The sequence below is a fragment of the Melanotaenia boesemani genome, chromosome 24 (assembly GCF_017639745.1).
Source record: "Melanotaenia boesemani isolate fMelBoe1 chromosome 24, fMelBoe1.pri, whole genome shotgun sequence".
NCBI classification, from domain to species: Eukaryota; Metazoa; Chordata; class Actinopteri; order Atheriniformes; family Melanotaeniidae; genus Melanotaenia; species Melanotaenia boesemani.
The window spans coordinates 9,436,515-9,451,198 of record NC_055705.1 but is presented as its reverse complement, the minus strand read 5'-3'; the positions used below and the strand labels follow the sequence as shown (position 1 = coordinate 9,451,198).

The following is a 14,684-nucleotide window of genomic DNA, read 5'->3' as shown; positions in this document are numbered from 1 at the left end:
TTTATTTTATTTCAGCTTTTGAATGTAAAATTAAAGATGTTAATCCAACACTATATGTACATGTAGCATACAAAATTATGGTAAAATAACAGTATATTAGTTTATTAAACTTGAATTTAGGTGTTTGTTTTGAAAAATTACATTTTGGTTAAAATATGTAAATTTATTGTAAATCTTTTTTTGTTAAATAAAATTGTATATTTTCTTAAAACAATGGAAATTTGATCTATTTTCACTTTTTTTTTAATTTATTTTACATTAGACATGTAAATGAACTATTTCTGTAGTCTTATTGTTAATTTCCTGTGTTTATAAAATACAGGGGAGAAAAATGCGAACCGACGTCATCACGCACAGAACTGTGGGATTGTTTACACTTACAGCCTGTTTATATTGGTCCAGCAGTGGCTCTCGTCTTTTAAATTTCCATCTTATTCAGAATATCTGACAAGTACCTTATCTTATCATTTTTACCTGACTTGTGCACTCAGCAGCAGCAGCAGCTTCATGATCAGCAAAAGGAAATGAACCAGCAGATTTTCATCATCCGTTTCCGTGTTGATGCAGCGAATACGTTGGACAAATGAATCCCAGGGAGCCGAGGACTTCTGCAGAAACTTTTCCAGCTGATGTGCTTCTGGGTGACCGTGGGTTGGGTATAAAGGACAGTTTGGGCTTCATGCGAGCTGAAATAAATCCTCACTTCTTTTACAATTTTTAATACTTTACACTACTTTACATATTTGCTTAAAAAAAGATGTATTAAATTAATTAATCCTGTATACTTAGACATATTTATTTTCCTTTTATAGCGCCTAGAATATATTATTAATCCACACAGATGATCAGATAATTTTTTTGATTTCAGAATAAAAATATCAGAATAATACATGTTTAATTACCACATAAATGACCAGTATGATGGTTTAGTTGCAGCTACACTTTGCAGACTTGCAGATTTTTATCCATCCGCTTGTAAAATGACTGCATGAACATTTAATGATCAATAGTTTTTAAATTTATGTACGATATTAAACACAAGGTACACTGACATCCCAGACTAAAACTGAAGGCAGCGCATCTAAACCTAAACTTCGTTGTTAAGCTGATTGTAACGATCTAACTTATCAATAATTAGTGTTTCTGTATCATAACGAATCATCACTTCTCTTGTGAGCTTATCTCAGTAAGGACGTTTCCATTCAGTGTGTTTAAAACGTGTTTTTAACACAGTTTACTGGTGAGAAACCTGAAAGTGTCGATGGAAACGGTTGCTGGGTTCCCCCAAAATGGTGGACTATGATGTGATGACATCACGTATGCATTCTCTAAAGGGAGAAAAACTTAATATAACAGATTTGTTTTTACAGTACACATCCGTCAATTTTAAAGTTAAATTAAAGGATTAATTAAATTTGTTAGAAGAGATTAGTTTGGCTCTAAATCTTCAAAGTCTGGTAGGATTGTTAAAAACAAAGCAAGTATAGCCATTTGTTCTGGCACCAGCAAAATTACATAAAATGATCCAAGATGTTCATGTGTTTTTATTTTATACATCCTCCACATGGGCCTAACCATGAATCTCAACATCTTTAACATTGTGAATCCACATCAGCAGCTTTACACTTGTGTATTAGTGTACACTCATCAGACAGGGAGCGAATGCCTTCCCTGCAATCAGCCTCAAATTCTTCCTAAATTAGATCCAGGAAAAGGGATGGAGGCACAGCTGCCTCTGGTTCAGCTTAATGAGGGTGGTTAAAATGTCAAACAGAGGATTTTCTTGGAAGAAATGTCTCATGCCTAAAAAACAAAATCAGTTATAAAAATAACTTTACAGCTGCCAAAACACAAATGGAAGTTTTTAATAGTACTGTAGCAAATAATTCAGGATATACTCACATGGGATCAATTTATTTGCGACACATTGTCGGCCTGCACAGCCATGACCAGAGTGTTATGTGACAGATTTAGGGCATCGTATATACATCAGCAGCTTTACACTTGTACCGCTAGCATGGTTACTTGTGTTGCTGTGAACTCCTATTAGACAGACAGGCCGCTTCAGAGCGATGGCTAATGAACTGACAGACCCTGAATCCCCTGTGCAATGGAAATAAGAGAGGAGGAGTCTGTCTGCTTCTCCTGCAGGTGTGCTGCTCGTCCTTCTAATCTTCATAAAAGACCAGCACCTGCTAGAAAACATCTGATCTCTTCTGCTGATTGATGTCACTTTATATTTTCATCTTTGTTTTACACTAATGAACGTCACAGCTGTGATGTTACCCCAGTTCAAATATGCTTGTGTTGGAAACGTTTTCTTTCTTGTTGGCTCTTAGTGACGGCCTGTGTGTCTGATCTGAACTAGTGTTTAGTCTGAATAATGAAGACAAATATGGCCAAATTTTATCCCAGTTAGACCTCAGGCACAGTCTAAACACTTACTGCCTACATGAATGTTACATGTCGCTTTAAAAACATTTACTGTGTTTTTATATCATTGATTGGTCATTTAGAAAATGACCAAATTTTCTAAATTTGTCACTTTTTTATATCTCTGTCAATAATTTTGGGTTGAGCTTTTAAGCGTTTGCTAATATAGATGTTTAGAGTAAAGAAACAATAGATATAATCTGCCATTTACACACAATGAACGGTGGAGGGATTCCCAGTGACAGAGGAACTGGTATGAAAAGTCAGCTTATACCAATTTTTTATTTAGATTAGATTAGAATATTAAAAACCCTTTTGGCCTTATATATCTGGACTTTAGGTGAGGAAGACAGTCAGGGGTCTTGAATGGTTGTTTTTCAGAGCTCTGAATTTTTTTTAATATAAAAACCATTGACAGTAAGCAGTAACAGTTAGTTCTAACAGCACCAGACATCAGACCTTCCTCAGCTCTCTGTCCTCCTTGTGCACTTGTATGATTATAAGTTAAATCCTTCTATTCAGTGAAAGGCCCTCACTTTCCAAATATACAAATAAATCACCATTTACAGCCTCCAAGGAAGTGATTTACATCTTACATACATACAAACTAAATTAAGAACATAACAGAAAAGCAAAACAAACCAATCAAAATCCCCATTCACTCCCATCCCTCTCTACTCTGCCTGGAGTAACATACTTTGGATATCTCTCCATTACCTGGTTTGACTTAACCAGACTCCAGGAATCCTGATAAGCGCTACTAAGACGCTGGTTATAAAAAGGTTTGGTGTTTGCAGCGTCTGGCCAGTTGCAAACATGGAGAAACCCTGCAGAGCAGCCTTATTTAACTGTGGAGGGGCAGATGATTATCCTTCAGAAATATGAAGAATGTAAACACATCATCCATCCAAAAGCAACACTGTTGCCACAGCAACAGCCAGGAAGTAATGCTGGCAGAAAATTGCCGACCCTGTTAATGCATAAATTAGTGAGATTATACAATATTAATTCATGGGACAGTATAAACGGGCATCACTTTGATCACTCAATTTCACTTTATTACGGCTCAGACGTCTCAGGCAGAGCGCCTCCTCAGTTCCTTTCTTTCCTTTAGATTTTCCATTGAGTTCTTTTGAGGCTCAGCCCCTCCACATGTGAGTGCATTTGTGTTAAATATTAAATCCAGCTTCATAGTACAGGCCTCAGGTAACTATTAGTATATCCTGGGAAGCTTAGGTCCTTAGGGGTTTCCTCATGAATGCACTTTATGAAGCCACATCCAGCAAGACCTCAAAGAGAGTCATGTTCATGATTTTTCCAAAATAATCACAAAACCAAAACTTTTTGGACAAAATAATAAACAAAGTCAAAAGTCAGATCATACAGTATTACAGGTTTTCCTGGTGATATACTTTGTTAGGTCCAGCTTGCCAGTACCAGGTTGGACTTCCTTTTTTCCTCCAGAACTGCCTTAATTATTGGTGTCATAGATTTAACAAGGTGGTGGAAACCTTCCTCAGAGGTTTTCTCCATATTGACATGACAGCATCACACAGTTGCTGCAGGTTTGTCGGCTGCATCCATGATGAAAATCTCCCGTTCCACCACATCCCAAAGCTGCTCTGTTGGATTGAGATCTGGTGACTGTGGAGGTCGTTGGAGTCCAGTGAACTCATTGTCATGTTCAAGAAAGCAGGTGGAGATGATCTGAGCTTCCTGCAGGTTTTCACTGTGTCCCTGCTGCAACACACCTGGTTAAAATGAAATATTTCACCAGCAGCTTGTTGTCAAGGTCTGCGCCCGCCTCTTATCGACCCAGTGTTTGAGTCAGGTGTGCTGCAGCATGGACATATTGAAAGACACTGGAGTTGATGATCCCTGATCTACACAGTGTGTTGGTCAGTGTTGGGAAAGTTCAATTTGTACCTGAACTACTTCAGTGTTCAGTTCACACATTTTAAAATGAACTAGTTCTGTTCATAGTTCATAATTCAAATTTTTAAACTAAGTTCACAGTTCTAAAAATGAACTAGTTATATTTTCCCAATATGTTGCTGTGAGCTATTACCCTCAGAATATTGGTATTTTTTTATTGTTGCCACCCATTCAGTCTACGCTCGTAGAGCTTTCACTCCTACAGAATAAAAACATGAGGAAAAACTTGTCTTTTTGAATGAGGAAGGTAGGAGGTAGGAACTAGGCTTAGGTAGGAAACAAAGGATGTATCTCAAAGTGAAATATTTAAAGTGCAAAACATTTAAACGTTATTTATCTTTTCATTAAGTCACTTTTCAATGTTTTTGTGAATCTATATTTTTCTGACTTGTTTGTCCAAAGAAAAGTTCTAGAACTTGGGTCATAAAAGTTCAATTTTCAGCCCAAATTAAGAAGTAAAAAACAAACAAACAAAGACATGCAGACCATATGTCTTGCATTTATTAAGTCTATGAAAGCTGAAGATTCCTCTTTCCTCAAAGGCTGCGGGTCTCGGACAATATACTGCAGAAGATTTTCCAGCTGCGGCTGAAGATGAAGACAACGGAGCTGCTGCTACTGTATTTTAGGTGGTAGAGGATCTGCTTTGCCAAGTCTTTAGATTGTTTTTAGTGAAATTTAGTTCACATACCTTCAAAGGCTAGCCGGGTACTTTGTTTTAAAATTTGCTGTTGATGTTGTTGATGTTCGGAGTTGCTTCTTGACACCCGGCGGGCAAAGTTTACACAAAAAAGCAAGATTTCTCCCTCCTGGATCATCACTGACCTTTTCAAAAAATTATTTTAAGTGATGATACGAAGATGCTGGAGTGATCATTGAGACAGAGGTGGTGCTGCTGCCTTTATTGGATTTTACCTCCATGTTTTACAATCTGATGACGCATGCGCAGTGCGGCTCTGGTGTTGCCAGATTTGGTGTTTTCACCTATATATTAGGGTTGCTTACGATTTTGCCGGAAACACTGGTGTTGGTTACAGTTAGAAAGGAATTTGTTAACTTTTAAGCAATACTTTAACTCATTTGATGGCAACTAACCATGATTATGGTCTGCAAGACAAATTGATTTTATATCTGCAAATATATGATTCTAATATCAATACATCTGTGATGGGTTAATATCAGCTCTTCCATATACCGATCTGGCTCCATTAGTAAGGTAAGACAAGGCAGGTTATTTGTATAGCACATTTCGTGTACAGGACAATTTAAAGTGTTTTACATAAAACATTTAAAGCATTACAGATATTAAAAGTAGTAAAAGGCAGCAACAAATAGCAAGAATCACAAAATCGTAAATTACATTAAAATAATTAAAAGCAAGATGAGTTAAAAAGTTAGAGTGCAGATTTCATGCACAGGCACATGAGAAAATAAATTTTTTGGATTTATAAGTGTTCATATTTGGTGAACGTTTAATTTCCACTGGTAGTTTGTTCCACTTGTTTGCAGCATAACAGCTAAATGCCGCTTCTCCATGTTTAGTCTGGACTCTGGTCTGGACTAGTTGACCAGAGTCTTTGGATCTAAGAACTCTGCTAGGTTTATATTCTCTGAACATATCACAGATGTATTCTGGGCCTAAACTGTTCTGGGATTTGTAAACAATCAGAAGGATTTTAAAATCTTTTCTAAGCCAGTGTAAAGATTTCAAAACTGGTGTGATGTGTTCAGATCTCTTAGTCCTGGTTAAAAGTCTAGCAGCAGCGATTTGGATGAGCTGCAGATGTTTAATGCTCTTTTTAGGAAGTCCTGTTAAAAGACCATTACAGTAATCCAGTTTACTGGAGATGAATGCATGGATGAGTTTCTCTTGGTCTTTCTGGGAGACTAAACTTTTAATTCTGTTGATGTTTCTGAGCTGGTAAAAAACTTCTTAGTGACAGCTTTGATGTGGCTGCTGAAAGTCAGGTCTGAGTCTTTTACACTCCAAGGTTACCAACTAGGTTGGTGATTTTTGAGAATCCGAGTCTTCAGGTTTTTACCAATGCTGACCCTCTTCTCTTTGCTACCAAACAGACTTTTGTCGTCATTTGATTGTAGAAAATTCTCCCTCATCCAGGTGTTTATTTGCTCCACACACTGACACAGTAAGTCTGTTGACTGCAGTCGTCTGGTGACAGAGACACATAAAGTTGTGTATCATCTACATAACTGTGATAATTAATGCTAAAGTCCTGTAATATTTGACCCAAAGGGAGCATATACAAGTAATATCCACCGCTGGGTTACTTTCCTATATTGTACTGCATCCTATGTAGGTAATATTTTTTCTGTTTTCAGATTCAGAGCTGGTGTACAGGAACAGAGATGGTCATGTCATCAAGTTCAACTTTGTCCTGAATGAGACAGAAGTCATTCTGAGTAACAGTACATTTGTAAGTATTTTTACTGCCACTGTGTTTTATCCTTTGATTAATTACACCTCCGTTATTCTTTAATGAATATGCTGACTTTTGTCATCTGTTACTAAGCTATTTTGCAGCTATTTTAACTGACATATATCATGGTCTTTAACACTGACACTGAATTAACACTAATTTAAAATATTGCTTCAAACATGTAAGAAAATGTTAATTTTTTTTAACAACTCTAAGAACTTTAGCATGGTTTTACTCTGGGGAGGAGATACCGAACAGATGCAAGTTCAAACCTCCAGATGGGGTCTAAATGCAGAAACTGCAAACAGCAGACAAGTGGCAGGCAAAAACTATGATCAGAGGGAATAATCAACAAGAGCCGGCAATAATCAGCGACATACAGGGTTCATACACCACATGGAGCAGTGGGAACTGCTTTCCTCCAAAAGCACGATAACAATTTGGCAAACTAAACCAGGCTGTAACAATACTTTATGAATGATAATTAAATGAATCCACATGTGGATAATTTACTGACCTAATACAGATGTAAAGGCAGAAGACTTAAAAACTAAAACTATAAAATGGATTCTGGTGTCTAGAAGCAAATGAAACATCAAACCTTGCTGCTGTCTAGTCTTCTAGACCTTTCTTTTTAAAACAAAAGAGATAAAGCTGCTTTCTTTTTATCTCACTGGCCTGATTGGATCCCAAGAGTCTGCAGAAAACAAGCCTCTTCACTTCTTCACCTCAATAACATCCTGCTCGTACTTGCAGGTGGATGGTAGCTCCTAACCTCAGCTCATCTCAAATATATGTTATGAAGCACCTGAAATACCGTTTCAAGTTGTTGCTACAATTTAATACATAATCATACTTCTGTTAAATATGTACTTGTTTTCTCTTCTGTGAAATTCAACCAGGAATATTTTCTCTTAACAGGAGCTTAAATTTAGCCGTTCTCCAATTGCATCATTATAATCCTATTGCTGTTCTATAATCCGCATGTACTGGGACTAATCATCAACCCTCTTTTTTATCTCTTCACCCACACTGTGAAGCAGTATGGGCATTTTTTATTTATTGAATTTTTTCAACATGTTCTGCTGAATTTTGCTGAACAGCTTCAATCACTGCATCTGTGTTTTTGTCGAGGATTTGAGGAACATTTGTCAAACCATGTAAACAACATATAACAAACCAGATTACATCAACTTTAACATATGAGTTTACATTTAAATAACCTGATCTGTGTGTTGTTCTCGTATTATCATGAGACATTGCAGGATTAGTCCTCCATTCTTTGAATGTTCATATGTGGCATCACTGTAGAGTATAATGTGTTGTACCAGTTGTTAGAGGCTGGCTGTTAGAACATAAAATCATATGTTAAGATTTTATTTTACAATATATTAATTTAAATCAACAGATGCTTTGAAATTTCTTACTGTTGTTGACTGATTTGGCAAACAGATTTATATATATTCAGACTTGAAGATAAAATATATTTTATTTGTGAATTTCTAATTGTGATTGCTCAAGATCTGCTGCTTGTTTAGCTTTTTAGACTGTGTTTCGAACTGTTTTCATTTCAAGGTTATTATTTACTCTGAGCTGTTAAATCTAAACTCTTTTTTAATAATTTTCTTCTGGTTTATTTGCTGATTATTTTTCTGTCTATCTGTTGTCTAAAGAGCTGTCCAGTTTGAGGTACAGTCTATTTAACATGCTTTCAATGACCTGAAAAATAGTAAAATTGTATGTTATTAGTTACAAACACTTGTGATAGACTAGCTGGATAGATTTGTCTTCACAAACTTGAGCTTGCAGATGAAGTATGCATGTCAACATGCTAATTAAGTTTACCTGTTGTTTTTGGTTTTTATATTTTGCCTTTTAAGATACATAAAGTGTGAATTCCATTCTGCTAACCAGTCTTGAGTTATTAAAAAAGAAAAGAAGGTCTTCTTGGTATAATTAGATTGTGCTTTAAAGGCATAGTTACAAGAGCATCTTTCGAAAATGTAGAAATATTTGCTAGCATTTTTAAGCTAATTTTTAAAAGTAGCTTCCTATTGCAATTTACTTACATAGCCAACTTAGCATATATAGCCAACATTATAAGGCTATGTGTAAAAGTTTGTTAGCTTATTATAAGCCAACATAAAAAGGTAACCTAAGCAAATAAGTTATCTTGTAAAAGAAACTGACTAAAAATGCCGCTTAGCAATTAAGAAAACAAGCTATCAGGATTAAGCCAAATGTTTTCAGTAGCCTAGCAATGCTAACAAGCTACTTATAATTATAGGCTACTGAATAACAGGTATAATTTTATAAAGTATCCTTGATTTGCTAATGAACAAAAGACTATTAAAACACAATTTACTAGAATTAACCAATTAATTATGACTACACAGTTGCCTTCATAAAGGCTAGCTCTTAAATTGAACGACATTTTCAAACAGCCACAAAGCTACATTTTAAAAGTAGCCTACTATTGCTAACAACTTGAGTATAGCCATCATCATAAACTTTATCAGTTAATAATGCTTCTTATCTTGTACAAGAAGCTGCGTAATGATGCTGCTTAGACATTTACGATACAAGCTAACATGATTAGCTTATACTTTTACAGTAGCTAAGTGATTGTATTTAGGTCCTTATAATGCTACTTAATGGCAGGCTTTATTTTTAAAAGTAGCCTACCTAGCTGATACAACGGCTAATGAACAAAAGACAGTTAAAGCTACCATAAAAAATTGAGTATGTGAAATTACACGGTTGTGATCATGTAGTATACTTCTTAATTTAACTGTATTTCCACACAGTTATAGGTTATAACATTAACTTTAACCTGTAAAACGTTAGTGTTTGACGGATTAAGCCTTTATTTAGTTTTAGAACATGCAAGTAAAACCCGAGCAGGCACATGAGAATGGAAAAGACCAAACTCTTAAGCGTAGTAGGAGTGAGTAGGACCTACTAGAGGTGGGCGATACTGCAAGATTTGGTATCGATCTGATACCATCAAAATTAACACATAAATGCAAAGAGAATAATCTGTGTAAATAACGCAAAAAAAACCCAAACATTTTACTCATTCTATAAAATCATAATTTGGCATTATCTCGGCAAGAGAAGCAGATTTTGGGCATGTGGTGCTTTGTTACAGCAGTTAACCAAATTCACAAAAAACATTTTATCCTCCTTATTTATGAAGATTCTGATAGTTTTCAGGCCTTACATCAAAGCAGTGGTTCCCAATCTAGCTTCCTTGGGGACCCCCTTCATGCAAATACTAAAAAGCCATGGACCCCATGCCCCACCTGAAACCATTCTTGGTTTTATTCTTTCAAAAGTGAGATTCTCACCATAAATAATGTATTCTGTCTTACTTTTTTTTCTTAAAATAGGGACAGGGAACTAGAAAATTTCTTGAAAGTCTGAGAAAGCAATATCTAAAATCCCTGTTGCTAAGATGTGGTATTTCTTTCTCTTAGGTTGCTTTCAAGGTGGCGAAGTACTCTCTCTCTCCAGATCTGAAGTATGCGCTCTTTGCATACGATGTTAAAGCGGTGAGTTTGTAAATATTAAACTCCTGACAGCCTCCCTCTCCCCTCCAAAGAAAAAAAAAAACAAGACAAAGCTGCTTTATATGTGTAAATATATATATTTATATATATTCATCCTCATCACAAGTTTTGATTGCATTTCATTTTTATTGCTGTTTTCTACTGTTCCAGTTTTTGTTTTATTTCCTGGCAGGCTGACATTTACATTGAATCCTGTACAATACCCAAGAGCACAATCACTCATCAGCATGCACAAACACACTCATACACGAGGTCTAAGCCTTTACCTTCAGCTTTGTGATGTCTTTGTATTCACGCTTTTCTGTTCCCTGACAAGTGATTTTTTTCTGCTTTCAGTCTCTTAAAAAGGAACAAAATTGCAACTGAACTGGAAAAAAAAATTTCAATGCTTTCGACAATTCATGTCAGAAGAGGGACTAAGCTTGCACTAAACATGAATGCTTGGATTACACTGTACATAAACACATTTGTTTGCTAAAAATACTAAAAAAAAAAAGCTTATTCCACAACCTGCTCTGAGTAAATGTGCACATAACAGAGAACAGATGTCTTGTCATTTCAGAACTTTGTCGTGTGAGAAACAAATGTAAAATAATGCAGGGTTTAACTATAATTTTGGGAAATTTGGCACGAACGTTGCTGGAGGTCAGTTTTAGTCGTCCAGCTTTAAATCTGTTTATTAATCTACCAGATACAGTATTTTCATTTGTATACAAGCCAAGCCAGTGGCTCTTTGCTTTATCAGCTTTCCACATGTTTCCATAATATTGCGTTATGGGAAATGTAGGAAGAGTTTGGAGTGGTTTCTTACAAGTCATCTCACTTTCTAGAGATTTAATGCAAATTGCTGAAGGATTATGAAATATTAAAAATGTGTATTTGTGATTTATAATTAATTTGACTTTAAGTTTTTATTAGAACAATGTGACTGAAATTCAAAGTGTTTCACACTTTTAGCTGCTTTGTTTCCTAATGTTTTCCTTAAGTTTAATGCCTCTTTTGCTTTCTCTTCTCAGTGAGTCAGACATTGACATGAGGTATCAGTAATGGATCAATGTTTGCATTGTGTGATGGGCTGAATTTTCCTTGCAGGTGTACAGATATTCATACACAGCCTCTTACATCGTGTACAACATCTACACAAGGTAAGCCTGTCACTGCTGCTTGCCCTCTGATGCGTGCACAGTGGTGGCATTCAGAAACAGATGGTGGTTGTTGATATGTGTTTATCAGAGAAGTTTGGGAGCTCAACCCTCCTGAGGTTCAGAACGCCGTGCTCCAACATGCAGCCTGGGGAAGGCAGGGACAACAGCTGGTAAGGCTGATCCATTCTCTCATTTTCTTTTTCCTCACCTCACTTCTCTTTAAAAAACAACCATGCCTCATCACTCCAGAGGGATCTGCTCCAATGATGTGGTTGTTTCTAACTCAATATACCCTCTGCTTACATTCATATTGTGCAGTCTGCTTAAATTTAATGTGTGCGGTTTGTTATCATTATATTACTGACAAATAGGTCAAACCAAAAGGTCCTTTTATAAATAATTTCTGGTAAATATCTGGATGCAGCTTCAGATATTTTACAGTGTAAATAACCTTAAATTGCTGCACTGTAAGATACAAGGAAGACATTTACCGGCTCAGCTTTGACAATTTGAATACCCTGCTTTCGGGTGTAATTGCGTACATCTATGAAAGCAATGAAACAGCACTGTGACATCTCCAACTCTGCAAAAATAACAAATGTGAAGTAAAACTAGATGGTGATATCCTGAATAAATGTGACGGAATTTAAGTGATTGCAATTTTAAGTTATATGTGTAACAAATTGGAACAAAACAAAATGTGGATAAATTATCAGGTCACATTCTGCAGTGTGTAAATGTTGATGCTGACAAATGGTGTGAACATATTCTTAGCTTTTATACTTGTAATGAGCTCACGCAGGACCATGATAATACCAAACATGAACAATATTTATGACCTGGGAAAAACACGCTTCTCTGCCTCTCAGTGTGGGGGCTGAGCTGTGGAAAATTTATGACTGCAGGACAAAATAATTTCTCCAGGACTCTCGATGTTGCTGTAAAGGCAGGACATGTTTGTTTTTTGCAAAGACAAATATTAAAATAAAGAACAAACACTGCATGGTAAGCTGACCACGTATGAAAGTGAAAGCTCAGAGAGGACACTGAAAAGAAAAAAAGTGAATCAAGGCCACAAACAAAAAGCAGTTCAACACCAACATGGGGAAGAAAAAGAGTAAGAAAACAAAAGAAAAAAAATGTGGTCAATTTCATCTGTTTGCTTTTTGTCCAGATTTACATCTTTGAGAACAACATCTACTACCAGTCAGATGTAAAGAGCAACTCGCTGAGAATCACCTCCTCGGGGATGGAAGGAGTTATCTTCAATGGGCTCGCAGACTGGTTGTATGAAGGTGTGTGATGGGAGGGTGATGACTACTCAGATCAAATCCAGGTCTCTTCTTTGAGTATTTGGGCTTTTAATAAGCAGTCCTGTGAAATTAAAATGGATAAAAAAGTTCTAACTAAGTGCTTTAGACGAGCTTTTGCACAACCAAGCAGATGGAAAATCTTGAAAGTCTATAACTTCTTGGTGTGTGGATGGTGAATACAGTTATGATTAAGCCCCGTCATGGCAGATGCTGCATTGTTTATACTCCTGTAAGTATGCACTCTGTCACAACCTTGAATCTTTCTATAGGAGCCCAATCAATGTTGTCTTTATCGTAAAGATTGCTAGAACATGCTGGTGAATGAAGCAAAAGCATCAGCTTGAGTTAAAACGAGCTCAACTCACATTGTTGTCCTCTTCTTGCCTAGCAACCACAATCTTAGCAAGTCAAAGAAGAAAACAGCTTTATTTAGCCGCAGAAGCTAACAGAGGACCATAACCACCTGAATTTTTTAAAGCTTCAACCAAGTGATCACTACAAACTCTGACATGCTTTAACTCAGCTCCTTTTGATCCCCAATGGAAGGTTAACGTTGAGGTTGATCTTAAAGTAAAATCCTTGGCGCGCTTTTTTTTTTCCTGACTTAAACAATACTACAGTGAGGCAGGTTGAATCCACCTCATTTCACACAGAAATAATGAGACGTCACCTGAATACTGTCATGTTTTAACATAGGAGTAAATTCTGTCAGAAATTTACAGTTTGAAAACTTTTATTTTTATTTTATTGTATTTTATAAGACCATGTACAATTTTAAACATAATATTGCCATTTGATGCATTGTACCAGTTAGCCTGGGGCTAATTTACATCTACAGTCTCCTGGCAGGACACAATAAAAACCTTACGAATACCATATACGGTTACACCCTTCAACCCACCCAGACACCAGCACACATTTTTATAGCAACATGAGAAAATACATAAGGTTGATGTAAATCAGTGGTTACAGATTTGAGTGGTTTTTAAAACTTTCACGTGAGCGTAAAACAGTTTATGGAGCTGCAGCTCTTTATATTGTCACTAAGTGTATTTTACTGTGTTGTGACTGCAAAAAAACGCAGATTGTCCAGAAATTGTGCGGCAGAAAGTTACATATCATTTAAAGATGGAAGCTACTCTGGAGATCTGATGGCAGATCCATTGACCTGTCCCTAACAGGTGATACAGTATGACACGATGGAAAAAATCAGAGCGTGCATGAAAATGTATTTTGGCTACATCTGTAGGGCGAAACGATCTATGTTTGAAATTTACCAGGTTGTTTTTGTCCATTTTCCTGATGTGTGATTGGAAGTTAAGACTTAAACTTATCCGTTCAGATTCCAGAAAACAGGAAGGAAAGTCTTTGGAAGGTAAAGTGAGAGGGATCGACTGAAGATACGGTGTTTTTAGAGATTTATTTTTAGCATCAATAATGAACTACAACAGACTAACCAAACTACCTTCATATTTTAACCGTTTGGCTGTTGTTTGTGAGACACCTGTAGTGTCAGATTTCCAGATATCCTATAACTAAACATCCAAGGACAGGAATGAAGGTAGAGAAAACAGCACATTATCAGCAGTATAATCTTAATAAAGAGCAGTGTTGAATCAGAGACAAAGTGGAGTAAATGAATTGTTTGAACATAATGTTTTGTCTCATTAGAAGAGGTTCTTCATTCTCACCTGGCTCACTGGTGGTCACCTGACGGAGAGCGACTGGCTTTTCTCACCATTAACGACACCCTGGTGCCGAACATGGCTCTGCCTCAGTTCACCGGCAGCGCCTACCCCCGAGGCACGCAGTACCCGTATCCCATGGTAAGGCCGCCACGTGGGAAAT

The 14,684-nt window shown here is 36.5% G+C and overlaps 1 protein-coding gene across 2 annotated transcripts in view; it reads left to right on the top strand.

Annotated features, from left to right (window-relative positions):
• The window catches only part of LOC121635798 (inactive dipeptidyl peptidase 10-like), a 119,885-nt gene that overhangs the window by 56,713 nt on the left and 48,488 nt on the right, over positions 1 to 14,684 (top strand). For both annotated transcript variants that reach the window (XM_041979135.1, XM_041979136.1), the window contains exons 4-9: positions 6,709 to 6,803; positions 10,286 to 10,360; positions 11,471 to 11,523; positions 11,612 to 11,693; positions 12,698 to 12,818; positions 14,508 to 14,662. In XM_041979135.1, the coding sequence (XP_041835069.1) occupies positions 6,709 to 6,803; positions 10,286 to 10,360; positions 11,471 to 11,523; positions 11,612 to 11,693; positions 12,698 to 12,818; positions 14,508 to 14,662 (581 nt within the window). The remainder of the gene's footprint in view (positions 1 to 6,708; positions 6,804 to 10,285; positions 10,361 to 11,470; positions 11,524 to 11,611; positions 11,694 to 12,697; positions 12,819 to 14,507; positions 14,663 to 14,684) is intronic.